The 16,516-nt window shown below is 45.0% G+C and overlaps 1 protein-coding gene and 1 long non-coding RNA gene across 4 annotated transcripts in view; one reads left to right on the top strand and one right to left on the bottom strand.

Annotated features, from left to right (window-relative positions):
• The window catches only part of LOC143212001 (frequenin-2), a 41,753-nt gene that overhangs the window by 7,459 nt on the left and 17,778 nt on the right, over nt 1–16,516 (bottom strand). For 2 of the 3 annotated variants that reach the window (XM_076430242.1, XM_076430243.1), the window contains exons 3-5: nt 1,490–1,514; nt 1,039–1,099; nt 894–983 (exon numbers count right to left, since the gene is read on the bottom strand). In XM_076430242.1, coding sequence (XP_076286357.1) covers nt 894–983; nt 1,039–1,099; nt 1,490–1,514 — 176 coding nt within the window. The remainder of the gene's footprint in view (nt 1–893; nt 984–1,038; nt 1,100–1,489; nt 1,515–16,516) is intronic. The other variant, XM_076430244.1, reaches the window with a different exon arrangement.
• Nucleotides 10,607–16,516, top strand: part of LOC143212016 (uncharacterized) — a 68,946-nt gene continuing 63,036 nt past the window's right edge. Inside the window, exon 1 of the long non-coding RNA XR_013009590.1 lies at nt 10,607–15,729. This is a non-coding gene — a long non-coding RNA (uncharacterized LOC143212016). The remainder of the gene's footprint in view (nt 15,730–16,516) is intronic.

The following is a 16,516-nucleotide window of genomic DNA, read 5'->3' as shown; positions in this document are numbered from 1 at the left end:
TCGTTTGCATCGCGAACGCCGAAGATAGGCGAGTACGAATGGCTGCTTTGTAGACATTTATGGACACTCGAAGCTTCTTCTCCGCTAGCTTTATGCGACCACTCTGGTTGCAGTGTTTCCTATTTTCTAGTCCGAATACTCTAAAGGCAGTGTTTCTTTAAATTTCCATCGAGAAATGTTTACCGAAGTAGTTTCCGCAGACTTCAAGCTCTAGAGGCAGTGTTTCGCCAGTTCCTCGCGAATTGGAAAATTGAAATGCTTTCCCGGCCCGAAGTTGTCGAGGGAAAGTTCTCGCGTGACGCAGGGTGAAACACGGCGGCGAGTGGATACATTCCTCTCTGCGAAAATGTGAAAGAGGGTCGCGTGTCGCGAATTCCTGACGAACGATGGTACCGCGAAAAGCATCGGACAAAGTTGCACCGAAAGCGAACACGATCACGGTCCGCTGCGGCCAGAGTTTCGAATAAAGCTGATTTTTTCGAACCTTTTTCGAGAGAGCTTCGTCTCGAACCGATAAAGCGGTTATCCACACGTCGATAATTAAACTATCCAACAAATTTCAACTATTCTACACGTTCCGTCGACCAACAGGTGTTTTTGCAAGTTGTTGCAACGCGGGATTTTTCGCCCGTCGACCGCGAGTGCTGTGCAAATGTTTCTCGCGTGAAACGATTCAACGATTGCAATGGCGTATTCGTTTATAACAATACCGAAGACTTACGGTCGGTCTCTGTACACGCTTCACGACGAAATAACGTTTTCAATGTGTGTTCTAATGTTCTAATGTAAAATCTTCGCTCACTTGGAAAAAGTTACTCCATTTCGAAGGGTGTATTTTTCGACGGAATCGTGAAATTAGAGGGTTGGACAGTGCTATTGTCGGGATAACTTACGCTGTTCTCGTCGTAAACCCTAAACGCGAGCATGGCGAACTTCGAGGGGTCACCTTGAGGATAGAACTGCTTGTAGATCTTTATGAACACCTGGAATCATGCGCATCGATTTTCGTTCAATTAGCGCCTCGCGCTGGTTACATACCTTTTTAAATACCTGTTCCGTTAGTCGGCCATTGGGACAGTCTTTCAGGAATCCTTTGTGCCTAAACAGACAGTCGTTCAACGTGTTATCCACTTTCGTTTCCTCGCAAAACGAATTATTAACGCTAAACCTACAAGCACATATAATAAAAATCACAGAACGTCTATATAAATTCCATGATGTCATTTTGATAAGGCAACACGTGCCAGCCATTTTTAGAACTCGGTAGGTTTAGCGTTAACGAATTTAAATGTCGAATCTCGAAATTCAAAGTGTGTTACGTGCGAAAAACGACACGACACGTTCTAATAATCAATCATCTGGTGTTCTCAGAAGCGGTAAATCTCGGACGAGATTGATTTCGAAACGAATAGCACGATCTCCGATTACGTTCATCCGATCATTTTTCTTTTCGCACAAAGAAAAGGGAAGTTCGTTCCTTTGGACTCACCATTCTCGAATCTCATCCTCGGTAACTGAAACAGAAACGAAAAGAATCGTTTAGACTCGAGAAGAAAGACACTGTAAAATGGTGGAAGGTCGAGGGCGATGAGGATAGCCGAGACGAGTATAGATTTTCCCGAAAATTCGACACAAACTGTGATGCAGTATTCCGTGAATTTTTCCATTACAAAACATTGTTGTTAAGGATAGAACTGCTCTAAAACAATCGTCGAAGGTCGCGTTTCCGCACCAGTTTCCGCGGAACAAAAGTGGAGCGGTTCTATCGAGACTATTCCACCTCCTGCAGTTTTTACACGAACGTTGGCTAATCTTGCCGTATAATTTACGACCGGCCAGAGAATACACGCGGATCGATGAATTCCTGTTATTCCCAGAGAAAACTGTACGTCGGAATTTTCGGAGCCGGTTCTCGATTAGTTCCTGTTCCTTTGCGCCGCGTTTCCGCGTAAGAGGGGTAACCGCTTAAACCATGCCGCGCGGAACCTCGAGATTCGTGGCCAAAAGGAACCTTGAAGAATGGGATTCGACGGGAACATGGCAACGAGAGGAAACTTTCGAGAAATATGAAAGCTCGGTCCGCGATGGACCAAAAATCCGGGAAACGACAACTTTCGAAACTATTCTGATCAAAGTTCGACGCATAGTTTGCTGACAGACGTTCCCGGTTAGTGCAAAGGGGTAAATTAATCATCAGGAACCGGGTAACGGATCTTCTGGGTCAACATCTTCCCCTTTGAAAAGGACCGAGCTTTACAAACGACCTGATCGTTCAGCTGAAAGACTGGATGGCTGAAGAAAGCATTGGCGAAGAATACCGCGAGCAAGAGAAGCTGGGAGAACTGTGGTTGATCGATCCGAAGAAGAAAGTTGCTGGAAAAACTAGTCAAAAGTTACGATCGGGACATTTGAATCTTATAACATCGGATGATCCTCTGCACCGTCGAATTAATCACCAGGAGCCGAGTAGCTCGACGAATCTTTTAAAGTCCTGGATCAACATCTTTTCTTTCGAGAAGAAGACTGTTCGAATGATAGTTCTCAGCCGGAGAAGCCAAAGGAGAAAAGTTGCGGGAAAGATTAGTGGAAAGAAAAGCTCGCGCATGATTCTCACGAGGAGACCCATCCGGAAGAGGGAAGCTGATCTAGATAAACCGCGGGGGGAGATAGTCGAAAGAAACAATTAAAGCTCGAGTTTGGTGGATGGTAGGAGGAAGAACTGGGAAGCAGACGAGGGGGCAATTAAACCCACTTGGCTTCGTACCAATTACGAGCCAGAGGAGGTTCACCATGAGAAACTCGCTTGGAAACCCGAGTCGTGTGGTCACCTCGAAACTTTCCTCTCGACCACGGGGAAAATTCTTCGGCGAAGAGAGAAGTCCCATCGTCGAGCAACTGGCTCGTGCCACTAATTATTAGACGAACGTGTGGTCTCGGACTATAACGGGCTGAGCGTTTGTCGGCTCGCGAGTAAATACGCGAACGGTGGAAGGGGTGGAGTATCGAGTATAGCTGCCTTCGTTTCTCCGGTGGCCACATAAACGCAACGATCCGTCGTTTATGGGTTGTAATATCCGTCGAGACTCGTCCCCCAGGCCAATTCCATTGTGCAATCTTGTTTCCGACGGGTAATCCGATCTACGCGTTTGCAGATTGACTTGTCGATCAACGCGAGACGAGACTATCGTGTACCTCGATTGATCCATCGATCGTTTTGCACGTGCGCGTTCGCCGGGGCTTCGAACTGTTGAATGTACCTGGTTGAAATTTCCACCTGATAGTTCTGATTAAAGCAGGAATGGAGAACCTTGATATCGGTGTACAATTATGTACTGAGAACACAATGAAATAGTAGAACTACACGATCTAAGATGCAGCACGGACCCGAGGGTTTTCCTTAGGTCAAGACTTCGCTGTAGTTGTCGAACTTATTCGAAACAGATGCAGGCAATTTTTATTTTGCTAAGATAAAGATTCCTCCTAACCAAAACTTATAACAAGCTCGTAAATCTTAAGCGGACTATGAAAATGGATCTGCGAGATACAGCTCCTTATCCAAAGTTCTAGCCAGTTTCGGAAACTGCGTTCAACAGAAATTACGTTTACCGTTTCGTTGCACCATCGCAGGACGATAATTCTCCTGGCGTGAGAAAATGGAGCAATCTTTAAGCACGGCGAACTCAAGTTCGATAAACTGACGGAACTTCCCGGCGGACCTAATATATCGTTGTAACTTAAATTCTTGCAGCTTTTCCCGCGGGAATCTTTCGCACAGTCATTCTAAGGAGGTTGCGACAAGCGCTGCCCTGTAAGATTCACCGTGGAATCCGTTTTACAAAGCGTAAACAGCATAAAATAGCGGAGCGCGAAGAGCGATTTCTTAAAGAGACGCTCGCGTCCCTTTCAAATTATATGCACTTCCAACCGAAGAGATGCACTTCACGCTGCCAGACGCTAACTTTCGGAAAAATACGATCTCATGATACAAATGTTTAAGGGGCACGTATACCTTAGCGTGTCAAGAAGATATTTTTATTCGATTGTACCTAGAACATTCGAAATACACTCTCACAAAATATGTTTTACCATTCCTTAATATTTTTGTTCAACATTAAACAATTCTTGAAGGTACAGATGCTTCCATTGTAATAAAGATGGCACAAAATCTGAATAAATGCTGATGCGTCATTTTCACGAGATGCTGCATGTACACAATTCATAAAAGAAATGATCTTCCAGGAAATGAAAATTTTTATATTCGACTGAATTTTTCACGGTGCATGTAGCTGCGAGCAGCTTTCGGAAACGTCTCGTATGACTTACAAGTTCTAGAGAAGTTCGCACGGTCACGAGTACACGGGCGAAAATGGCAGAGACTTTCGTGCGGGTCGTTTAATTCGACTGACATTTTTACGGGACGGTGGAGGAGCGGAAGTCGAAGCTGTCGCGCGCAGTTTCTCTTCCCTCTCTGGTTCCGGTTCGCGAATCTCGCGGATGTAGCGAGTTTCGCGGACAAACGCTTTTGATAACAGTCTCGGGGACCTCGTCCCACGGTTCGGTTTACAAACGAAAGAATCGAGGCGAGCCATCGGCTTATCCTCGGCAGATCCTCGAGTTCAGATCCGAGGAAGATACGGGGGCACAATGCGATCGAGGATAACGCGAGGACGAAGAAACTTTTGTTAGTCCTCCGACAAAGGATCTCGGCCGTATCGATCGGTGCTCCCCGTGTTCCGGCAGGTTTCGAATAAAGTGAATTTACTGGTGATAGGACGCGATGCACTGTCGCGATGCACGGTGCACCGCGGTCTGCATTGCGGCCGACTCTTTCAGCTCGGCGAACAAACCGGATACCGATGCTGCGCCGACGATGCTTTATTGCCGTGATCGTCCCTCGAACCACCCATGGCCCACGCAGTCTTTTTCTCGCGTGACCTTGATTCGTTATCGAAAAACGATCTAATACCCGGACCAGTTAATTGCTCCGAGTCTTCGCCGACTCCCTTTTTCCCCTCGCAATTTTCACGTTATCGAAATTGGACGTACGCTGGAAAACTCCTGGCAGCCATCGATTCCTTCATGATGGAGGATCGGTCGACAGACTCGCGCGGTTCAACAAATTTGAACAGAGAACGTGTAATTTCCCAAATGGAATCGACTGTAAAGAACAATTTTTAAGTAAGTTTCATGTCTGACGCAATCTTTAGCGCGTAACAGTTCTTGAAAAAATCTGAAAAACCATGCAGCACCTTCGAACGTCCTGAATTGAGATTATCAGATCGATTTCGATAAATAATTTGTTGAAATATTTTATCATTATAGGGTAAAGTGCCCAAATACGAACCACTTTTTGTTGATGTCATTTTTTGACTACCAAAAGACTACCAGTTGTAGATGCATTTCCTCCCTACAAGATTCTGGGGTCAAGTTTGTTCAAAAATTAATACAGCTTGGGAAAATTTTGTTTTGTGTGATGTGTCATTTGCAAGGTTCCAGCGAAAGGGGTTTTTAATATTGGTACCGATATCATTGGTTCGATTTTAGCATCTGCGTGTAGTAATAATAGTTCCCCGCATGGAGCAGCGGTATTTTCGAAAAGCATCGGGCAGAATTCGTCGGCGAGTAGGCAGCGGAAAAGTTTATCGGGGTTTTTTAATAAAATAAGCGAGGAGCACGCGATCGGTTTTTCATTATTCCGAATCGCTATGTCCGCTCGCTCCGCGTGTTTACCTTTCACGCTCGACAAAGCGCGGGATTCGATTATTTTCGAGCCGTGTGCTCCTCGCTCGGCGGGAGCTCGCTATTTAGACGAATCGGAATAAAAAAGGAGAGTAGGTCGTCCGACGGATGAAAAAGAACTCTCGGTCTCCCCGTTCCTCTTCGGAATTGCACTCCGAGGGCGTTTGCTCTCTCGCCGATTTTACGGTATCGGGCCAGTAAAACCGGGGGCGAGTTTACCCGACAAAGAATACGTAAGAGAGCGTATATCACGCTGACCGAGGTTCCGAGCTCTGCTGCGGTGTGCTAGAAACGCGTCGACTCTTTCGAAATTTTACGAATCGGGAGAGAGGTCAGCCGACAACACCGAAGGGAAACTTGACGACGTGGACTCGTTTATCGTCGAAGTTCGAGCTTCGAGAACGATCCTGGGAACGAGAAACATTCGATTCGGTCGCGTAATCGTTCGTCCCGGGTGTTCGTTAGCGAGGCGACTCGAACGAGCTCGTTATTTCCGCGAGATTGTTCGATGGCACTCGGAAATCTGCGAACACGTTACTTGAGCAGAAAGGGGGAACGAAGGATGCAGAAATAGAGGGATTCGAGATACAGATGAAATTTCAGGTCGAGGCGAGCCTCGAAACGCTATCGAGGCAAAAATACTAAAAGTAGCGGGACAAAAAATCGAGAAGAAAATTCAGACCAGAATCGAAATCGGGGTCAGAGTCGTCGGATGAGGGGAGGGAGCACCAATTCAGGGGACACCCTCTGCACAGCGCGGCGAAACGTAGAAGGGCAAGGGGTGGGGACATACAAATCCTATTTTGGTTTTGTTAATGTACAGCTATTGGAGAACACATATAGGCGTACAAAAAATATAAAGTTCCTCCCTTTTTAGGGAATTAAGAATTACAAGAACAGTTTTAATCATTGAAATCGTAAAGTAAATCGTAGGATAAGTTAGTTAATCTGGTGACCTTGATCGAGGCAGGAGAAGAATATTAACACATTACCGACCGGTGATTATTGCATAATTTTGAAAAATCTATGGTACATGCGTTCAATAACAACAGCAAATTTATATTTTGAACTAACAAGTCACCCTCAACAAAGTTATCTAATAGTTTCATTCAAGATTGCAATGTAAAAGAATATTTCTATGCTTTCTTTCGGTACAGCACAATTATTGAAAATCCTATTAATAGGTTTCCGGTAGATAAAGTGTTAAGATTATTTATCTAGGTTTGCAGATGAATTTCTTCGTGAATGAACCTGCAAAACACTAGAAGGGTGTCGGAGTACTTTCAGCATCATCTTAACATTTCACTTTCCATTTCGTCGAAAGAATGATTTCTATCTCATAGCATTTTTGATATTGCTGATCTGATTCAAAGTGTTAAAACAGGAATCGAGACCAAATTGGAAATTGCAGTGGCTTGAAAGTAATATCGGAGAATATTCGAAAACATGCTCCCGCCCTTAGGCTTTTCTGTATAGTGGTCCGCAGGCACTTCTTGGCGCGAGCCCTTGCGAGGTTCGTTGAGCCGAGGATTAGAAGAGGCTCCGGTGCTTCTCGCGCTACGACCTCTGGTTCTCCGTTCTCTACGAAACGGGAGATTTCAGAGCTTTATTACTGAAACGAAAGAAGGGAAACTGCATCCGTCGAGAACGCGCTACCGACACGAATCAACGTCGAGTGGATGGAAATAATGAGACGAACCGGCGCGCAAGCTTCCCTCGGCCATGACAAGGCCAGCCTGCTCGATATCCTTCGTTCAACGATGAAACGTTAAACCAATTGGAAAGACTAGCTTTCGCGGAACAATCAAACCTGCTGTGCTTCTGAACCGCGAACTCACCGTTTCGTCTTTAAACAGAATAGAACCACCAATCCTTTCATTCAACAGGGGGAAACAAAGGTACAGGTAATTGAACGACTGCTTTTTCCGTGCCAAAATATCGGGTATCCAGACCAATCGACTTAATGATGTATTCGCTTACAAAACTCGGATTGCGAGTCAGATATTGAAGCCAAAAGGCTCTAGGCAGTGCGCTTGTTGGTTCGACAATTAGTAACTTCTTCTAAATAAAACATCACTACTCGAATGGCCCAGATTTTCTTTGGAACGAGCTAGATTCGTTAAATGAAGACATCGGGAACGTCCTCCTCTTCTTTAAATCCGTCTATCTATGTACAATCTACAGTGAGCCACGAAAGTATTCGAACACCCCTTAAAACAGAATAACTTTTTTAGAATTGTACCAAAAGACCTGATCTTTTTTTATGATCAATTAGAAAAAAAATATGGAAAAATATTATTAATCATTTAACTGGATTCGGTATTTTACGGAGAACCAGGAAAAAAGATTATTTCCTCCTTTTTAGTGCATTTTAATATAAGCGTAGTTTTTAAACAGTTTTCCTGCATATCATCTCGTAAACCAATGCTTTTAATTGATTACAAAAAATCGGATCGTTTGGTACATTTGTAAAAAAGTTATTCTGTTCTAAAGGACGTTCGAATACTTTCGTGGCTCACTGTACATGAACTGTTATAGCTTTATGTCATGGTTTCTCATCCCAATGTCAATGTGAACGACAAACCTTTCTATAAACTACAAATAACTTTTTACTAATTAATATCTTCTACATTATAATCCCAAATGAAATTATTGGATAACGTTACATAGCTTGTTGGTTTATAATTGAAGTTGTTGTTGAAGGATCCATTGAAAAGTCTTTTAAAAATGATGAAGTACTCACCGGTAGGCAACGTATTCAAATCGAACAATATTATTCGCAGTAGACACGTAACGCACAGACGTATAATACACCCAGCTCAATATTATTTTTTATTCCCCGTCCAATAAAGAATCCAGACAGTATGCCGCACTACCGCAAAAGGGAAAAAGCCGAGAACTTTTTGCTCCGCAGCACGCGGAGCCCGGGTAGATCAACGATTCGAACGTTACCGTAAGAAACGAAAGAAAATGTAGTATAAGAAACGTGCCGGGAATCGTCGTGGATTCTAATTTTAGGGATGGGTTTACATTTGCGACCCTCATGCGACTGTCGATGAAGGGACGCCGCGAATATCAATACGGTCCGAGGACGGTTCAGTTGTTCGGACGTTGATTGATACGCATCGAACATCACCGAAGCAGCGCGCGTATGAACACGTTCGTTCGAAAGTGCATTGTGTTTTCGTCTGTTCGTCCCTGCTTCTCCCGCATTTTCCCCAGAGCCGTGGTTTCGAATCGACGCGAAATGTTCGGGAACAACCGGACTTTATCGAGCGCGACGCCGAGGAATTCGGGACAACTGTTCGCGGGAGAAAATATGGTTGCAGCTGCCGGTAGCAAATGTTGCGTGCGCGCACTCGGAAATTGGAAAATGCGATTGGTATCGCAACGTTGATCACGAATCCCGGTTAAACTCCACCTTGCTGTCGCGAAGCTTCTTTGCTTACGGGGAAATCCCTTCGATCCGAAAAATTAGAACCAATTTCCACGGAACTGCTGTTTCCACTTCGTCAACGCGGCAGCTTGGTTCATCGCGATTCACATCGTTCACTGTAATTTCACCGACGTACGTTAAACGTTCAGAGACATCTGTGCACACTGTATTGATTGTAGCGAGCGTTACAGAATTTATTACGCAGCGCGCAATCAAGTTTTAATGGGAATAGCTGTCTAAAGTAACACAATCGAATCAGTTCATTTGGGATTGTTGCGTGAAAGATGGTTTCTAAGCTTCCTTTTCGTACGGCGCAATTACCGGAGATCCTGTTAACAGGCTTCCGGAAGATGAAATGTTAAATACACCCGTTCATTCATTAATTTTAATCACTTTATCAGTTTAACTATCATAATTACTGGACTGCGGATTCCATGCATTTTCGGTGAAAATTTCAGAGAGAAATTCATTTTATATACATTTACGTTTCGTTCCTTAATCTGTAACGCTGCAGATCCTTTCACTATGTCCTGTTCACAACATTTCTTCCGATAGAATTGAATTTCTTCCCACAGAAGCTTCCTAAACGAGAGGTAAAAGTTCGAATCGTTTTCGAGATACCTCTTTATTTCGATGACCGGTCGTACCAATTTCATTTGTAACCGAGGACGCAAAAGTCTAGTTTTCTCTAGCTCCCAGGAACTCGACGTCGCGTTTCCGTCTTTGAAATTTAGGAGCGCGATTCCGAGCCCGCACACGATAGAACCAGTAGCCCGCGGAAAGATTAGCGTTGTCCGATAACGAAGTTATTTCAGAACGGACGTTCCTTCCACCGATTATCCGCTATTATCCGGGGACGATAAATACCACGAAGTATTACATGCCATGAGAGGAGCGAGCTAAGCGGATTCTCCTCCCTCTTGTGTTCCTCGTTATCGTCGAAGTCGATTTTCTTCGTGATACGACCTCCGCGACATTAAACTTGCACGTTTAAATCTCGCGAAGAACCTCTCCGTCGGCTTTCAGCAAAATGGCGAAATTACCGATTCGAGGTAAAATTATAACCCAATATGACATAACGTAGCATCTCGGTATGTTTTAGGCACGCTCTTTTCAGAATACTGATAACAGAGTAGGGCAATAATCAACTAATATTTAAAAAAATATATAACAAAAACTTCTTAAAAAGCACACTTATATCAAGATGCACTAAAAAGGAGAAAATAATTTTTTTAGACATTATAGTGACTATAAATAAAAGCGTGGAGCGTTAAACTATATTGACGTAATCTTCGTGGGCGCTCCACGCTTTTATTTATAGTCACTAATGTCTAAAAAAATTATTTTCTCCTTTTTAGTGCATTTTAATATAAGCGTATAATATAGTAAACATAGTAAACGTATCGTGTGCTCCAATGGAAAATACTCGGTTTCATGCACGAAATATTTGTTTATAGCTCTACGACCAAGCGTGTCTTGGCAAACTTTACACAACCTATCGCTAGTAGATTAATCCCTGGAGGTTCGGATCATCCTGTACACGATATCCAGTATCTCGTGGTCAGGAAATGTCCAGTATTCCGTCGAATGGACCGCGTCGGATCGTTCCACGGGCGGAAGCCGTCGTTTATCAGTGGCGGTCAGCAGTTAATAGTTATTGTGTCGGCCGCGATGTAACGCGTCCAACTATGGCCGAATAGGGGGCCGCGATAACACCGATAACGTCGGGCGTGTCGCTGATAATTCAATTATCCCAATTTTCCGCGAGCCAACGCCACGGTGTGCCAGAATCGCGGAAAGCTGGGTAAAATTCATGACTGTTAATTATACATTATTTATTACACATAGAACGGTCTTTTCGGATCGCAGAATCTAATTATGGAACGAGAAGTCATTATAAAACTACCCTTATAAGCGGTGTTTAAACAATTTTCTTCTAACCTTCCACCTCGTGGCATGAAAATTTTTTCAATCAACCCCACCGATTTTATCCATAGAAATGGTCCATTGCTCGACACCCGGTGAAAATGAGTCCGATTCGTGGATCCGAATCGAATCGAATCAAATCGAATCGGAGCTGCGTCGAATTAACGCCACCGGAGTTGAATTTATAACAGGATATTCAATTAACCGGGGAACGAGCAGTCGCGTGGCTCGAAACACGATCGCCGTTGGACAACTCCAGCTGGTCGGTGCTCGCGCGAACTAGCCATTTCGCAACGCGATAAATCGCCCTCGGCGGCGCCAGCCTGTTCGTTTCGGGCTCAATTATCGAATCGCGAGCCAGCCACGGAAGGAATACGGAAACGAGTGTCGCGAGACAACCCTCCGGGCTCGACCGCGGCGCAATTTCAAACGTCGACGCGTCCATTATCCTCACGATTAGAATTCCCGAGCGTCGCACGCTCCCGTTCCAGTGATAATCGCCGGGGCGAGCAAGTTTTTCACCTTCCCTGGCAAGTAACACGCGTCGTTACTCCGCGCGCTTGGCTCATTTTAATTACCTGTGAGAACGTTCAATCTCTTCTGTCTAGTTTCGCCCTATCTGACACGCTCTTATTCACGGACTCTAATCGTTCCAATAGCAAACCTCTAAAAATTATTAGTACGGATAATGTAGGTAGAATAGTTTCGAACATCTCGAAGTTGAGACTTCATATTTCACTAAAATGGCGCGTGCAGGTGCGCTAATGACGCAAATGGACGAACAGGCTAACCGCGGTCTGTGGACAGAATCCATCGCAATTGGAAGTTGCTCGGTTCGCTCTGTAAAATAGAGCGGAAATATTTTCCGGGCGCAAAACCGCACTCGGTGCAAAACGAGATCGCCCAGAGTCCCGAAAGTTCGAGAGCTTCGCGATCCCCCGTCAAACGGGTTGGACGTTAACGGCTCTGCCGAAGCGACTAGAAATTCGTGGGAGAATTCGAAGGGGAAGCCGAACCCAGAAGGGAGAAGCCAGCCAGAATTTACGACAGCTCTGGGATGTATCTTGGCGGCTCGGCGACACGCGTCGCGCTCCAAATAGGTTGTTGCGCACCGATTACCGCCTCGTCCTCGCTAATCTACTATCGCTTCGAAACTGCTCAACCGATCGACGGCTTCCGACAGCGGCCCCTGCAATTACCCTCTCGTTGTTCTTTCCCCAAAGTCTCTATTCACGAGAGCAAGGGCTCAACACGTTCGCTACCCCTGTCACAGATGACGTCCTCCGAATTTACGTTAGCCAAATTAATTCTATATATATGTTGTTGTCTAAAATCATAGTACATAATATACAGAGATTGCATGACTGGAGAATCCTTTGAAGATTCTCTTCTCTCGAAGTTCCCCGGGTCACGAAACGCCAAGGACGATAACGATCGAAAGTAATTCCGGGAACGACTCGCGATCGCACAGGGCCGAGTTAATTTTCGAGGGCTGTGTTTCGATCTGGGAATCGGCGAGCGGAAGGGTTGGGGGTAAGTTTGCGCGATAACCCGGAAATTCGCTCAGAGGTTCCGACGTTCGATGCGCGTACACTGACACGGAATAAGGTGGAAATTGCCTCGGCGAAAATCAAATATCCACGGTATTACGAGGAGCACGACTTAACGAGAACCTGCCAGGCGTGTGTGTACGTGTGTCTTGGTATAGATAGGCGAGCGTGTGTGTGTTGAACGAGAGTTCGGACGAAAGCGAAATATGGATGAGTCGCGTTCGGCATCGGCCGAAACGATTTATCGAGGCCCGATTCGGTTAATGGTCTTTAATTGACTCTGGTAATCGGGCTTTCGGCGTTCTCGACGACGGCCCTATCGAACTCCAACGACGCGATAACGATCTTTCGATTCGACGGAGCACGACTGCCTCTCGCTTTAATTTCCTCTCGAAAATCCGGAAACGGAGACGACGCTGAAATATCGGCCGCGGGAAAGCTTTCAGAAGGAAAACCTGGTTTACCCGACCGTGTCTAGCAGAATTCTCGAAAGAATTATAGCTCTCGTCGCCCAGCCGGCGAATTCTCTCGTCTCTCCCGTCTTCTCTCGTCTCGTAGGTCTGTTGCGCCGTGTCGCGTCGCATAGCTTTTCAATTTCCGTTGGTAATTTGCATAACCGAGAGCACGGCGGCGGCGTAGAAGCGATTTACTGTTCGCGGCGAACGCGACTCGCATAATTCCTCCATGCTGTCTCTCTCTCTCTCCCACTCTGTCCGCATCTCCGCAAGGGTAGCGAACTCCAGCTTCGTAAATTTCCTCTGGTCGACCAAAGGACAAGGGAACCAGCGGTCTGGGCTATGCGTCGCGTGCCCACCGCATTCGGTTTCCACCATAGAGCGCAGACGTCGCGTCCCGGATATCCCGGATGTCTTCCACCCCCGTAACGCGATTACCAAGGAAGGAAATGAACCCCTTCGGAACCCATGATATGCCGTTGCATCGTTTATTACATACTCGTGGACTGCGAATTTTTATGCGAGATGATATTTTCTTAACCCTTAACGAAATTGCTGTATGTATCATTATTTGAAATATTTTTCGAATATTCTAGAATAGAATAGAAACGGTTGGTTCTCTGATTAAAATTCTTGAAAAATGTTTTCACCGATTTGCACATTCGGTGCATCGATTTTTCTCACAAATGCATAAAATCCGCAGTCTAATAATTTCATAAACGGACAAAGGATTTCTTGGCCGGAGGCTTTCCACTTTGAACAATGATCAAGCAAGTTCGTCGAGCGCACTCAGGAGAGAAATCAGACGGCAAGCGATACCGCGAATACTCCCGGCATAGTAAATTCCTGCCGGTTCCGGATTGCCAATGGAATTTTCTATTCGACTTGCCGTCGAGAGAGCTGCGCTCGAGATCGCTTCCACGAAGTTAAACCGATCGAACATCGTCGCTTTTGTCCTCGAAGAATGAAACGTATCGGGACGAGGCTGCTGCCCACGCGTACAACAAACGTTTAACTCGTTTATTATCTCTCGTTGCCGGGAGTAAAAAAGAAAATGTAATTCACCGTTGGGTCGCGACAAGGCTCACACGGGCGTCGTTGTCGAGTCGTTATCCCTGTATCTTCGGTTGCAGCTGGGCTGTTCGCGGTTACTCGTAAATCCCGACAACATTTTTATGGAGTCGCGCGCGATAAAAAGCTGCCCGCCTTTTATGATAATATTCCGACGAGCCAGTTCCCAAAGGCGAAACGAACTTCTCGCGATAGCTACGCCCGAATTCCCGAAAATGTAGGCCGTCCATTCCGACGCAACGACCGCGAGTTAACGTTCCATCGTCGCGTCGCGCAAACAATGACAACGCTCCGCGAACATGGCCCTGGAAATAACGCGCGGACGACTGGAAATAAAGCCAGCCGCGGAGCCTCTCGCTCGAACTTGAAGCTTCGATTCTTCGGGCGCGAGGAATACCGCAGATATCGATGGCCTAGGCGAAACGCCCGGCTCTTTCGCGAGGAAGAGCCTCGGAAAGTGGCTCAGCGCTCCGACGTGTAATTTTTAATATAAAGTTTTCAACTGCAGAAAATTTCACCGACGATCGACGGTTGAGAATTTCTTAATGAATTATTGGAAAAAAACTAATCCAGCAAACTGTTTAGATGTAACGTACAGACTGTGTCAGAAATATGTCAAAATTAATCCAATGTTTGAGTATAATCGATTCGATATGATTCAATATTGGTATGTTTCAGTTTGTCTATGAAATAGTTGGTTGTTTGTTTGATGCATCGCTCTACTTTCTGGCCCGAGTGATCCTCACTGGACGTGTGACATTTAAACCTGAACGACGTGTTTTCTTTGCGCTCATTAGTTCGTTTGCTTGTGTTAAGAAAATTCAGCATAGTTAATTTTGTTCATTTAATTACATAATCTAATACAAGATAAAAATCGTCCAAGTTAATTACAAGAAATTGACGTTAAATAAAAATGTATCCTCTATTTCACCCTTTCGAAGACTCGAAGATAATGTAATACTAATCGTACATTTTTCTAATGTATTTTAATTTGTATTTGACCTGTTCGTTGTTATCATAAGACTGCGGATGTTTATGCAATTTGTAATTGTTCTAGACGAATTTTGAGAGATAGTGGAATCAAAGAAAATCTTACTTTCAGTAGCACCAGCCGTTGCAGGGCGGGACTAAGTCAAAATCGTATTAAATTCTGTCAAATTTGATGCTCCAGCAATTCTGAGAATCCGCAGTCTAGTTATCATAAATACATAAAATTCGCAGTCTGGTATTGCAACTTCTGAAATTATTCGTCGGTCACGCGTGCTGTTGAATACGAATTGGCTGACGCGTCTGACCATGACCGACCAATTCTACTTCTCCGGAATACTAGGACACGCGTAGCCACTAAATTATCAAGCAGAATTTTTCCAGAAAAGACAATTGCAAGTCTTCTAATATAAATCGATGAAAATTGTGTGTCCAGATGGATTCTGCATTTGCCGATAGCCGCAGGAGAATGAGCAGCTCCGTTCGGTCGTGAAAATGCTCGACTCGTACCACTGGTACCACTCGTACCACTCGCACGGAAACAAGACAATGGAATCTGCTCGAGGTAAGTTCTTTTAACGACATTTCCGCGGAAAGCACAGACCCGACTCTGTCGTGACTCGAACCGAGCGCCATAAAAATGCCGGGCGTTCGCCGTAATATAAACTCGCGGCGAAACTGTGCGAAAGCATCACGCCGGAAAATACGCAAGCAAAAACTCGGCCGAGTTATTAAGATACACCGCAGCCACGCGGTAAATATAAATTTCAACGTGAAAGTTTTCCGTGTCGGCGATCCGAATATCCGACGTGTAATAACAGTGAGGGGGTGTGGAGAACCGATTTTCTCCTCGGCCGGGGAGAATTTCCTTGGAGGAACGCGTCGAGCAAATTTTTCCGAGTCGGAACGACCGACACATGGTAAAACACAGGCGTTATTTGTTCGCCTTTCCGCGGCGAGGAAACCGTAGCGTCACGGAACAACGTTTGCACGTGTAACCAAACAGAAAATATTTACTCGGAGAATTACCGAAATCGAACCTGCGCAGCCCGGGCATCTTCTCCCGGAGAAACAATTTTCTTCTGCAGGGAATTGCGATGGCTGCGGATTAAAACATGTTGTGCTATTCGTATTTGTCTTTCTTCGTGATCGAAATGAATTTCTCTCAACGATAACATTCACCAACAGGAGAAAAAATACTTGTTATACTATGACTTATTTTCTTTTTGGTTGTAAAAGTTATGGTCCCTGGAAGAAAGACATTTTTATTTGACTCCTGAGTCAAGCAATGAATACAAATAATCTTGCGTCGGATATAAAGCTTGAAGTTGACGCGAGAGTGCACAAAATTA

The sequence above is a fragment of the Lasioglossum baleicum genome, chromosome 9 (genome assembly GCF_051020765.1).
Source record: "Lasioglossum baleicum chromosome 9, iyLasBale1, whole genome shotgun sequence".
NCBI lineage: Eukaryota > Metazoa > Arthropoda > Insecta > Hymenoptera > Halictidae > Lasioglossum > Lasioglossum baleicum.
The sequence above is the reverse complement of the archived record's forward strand: the minus strand, read 5'-3'. Positions and strand labels throughout refer to the sequence as shown.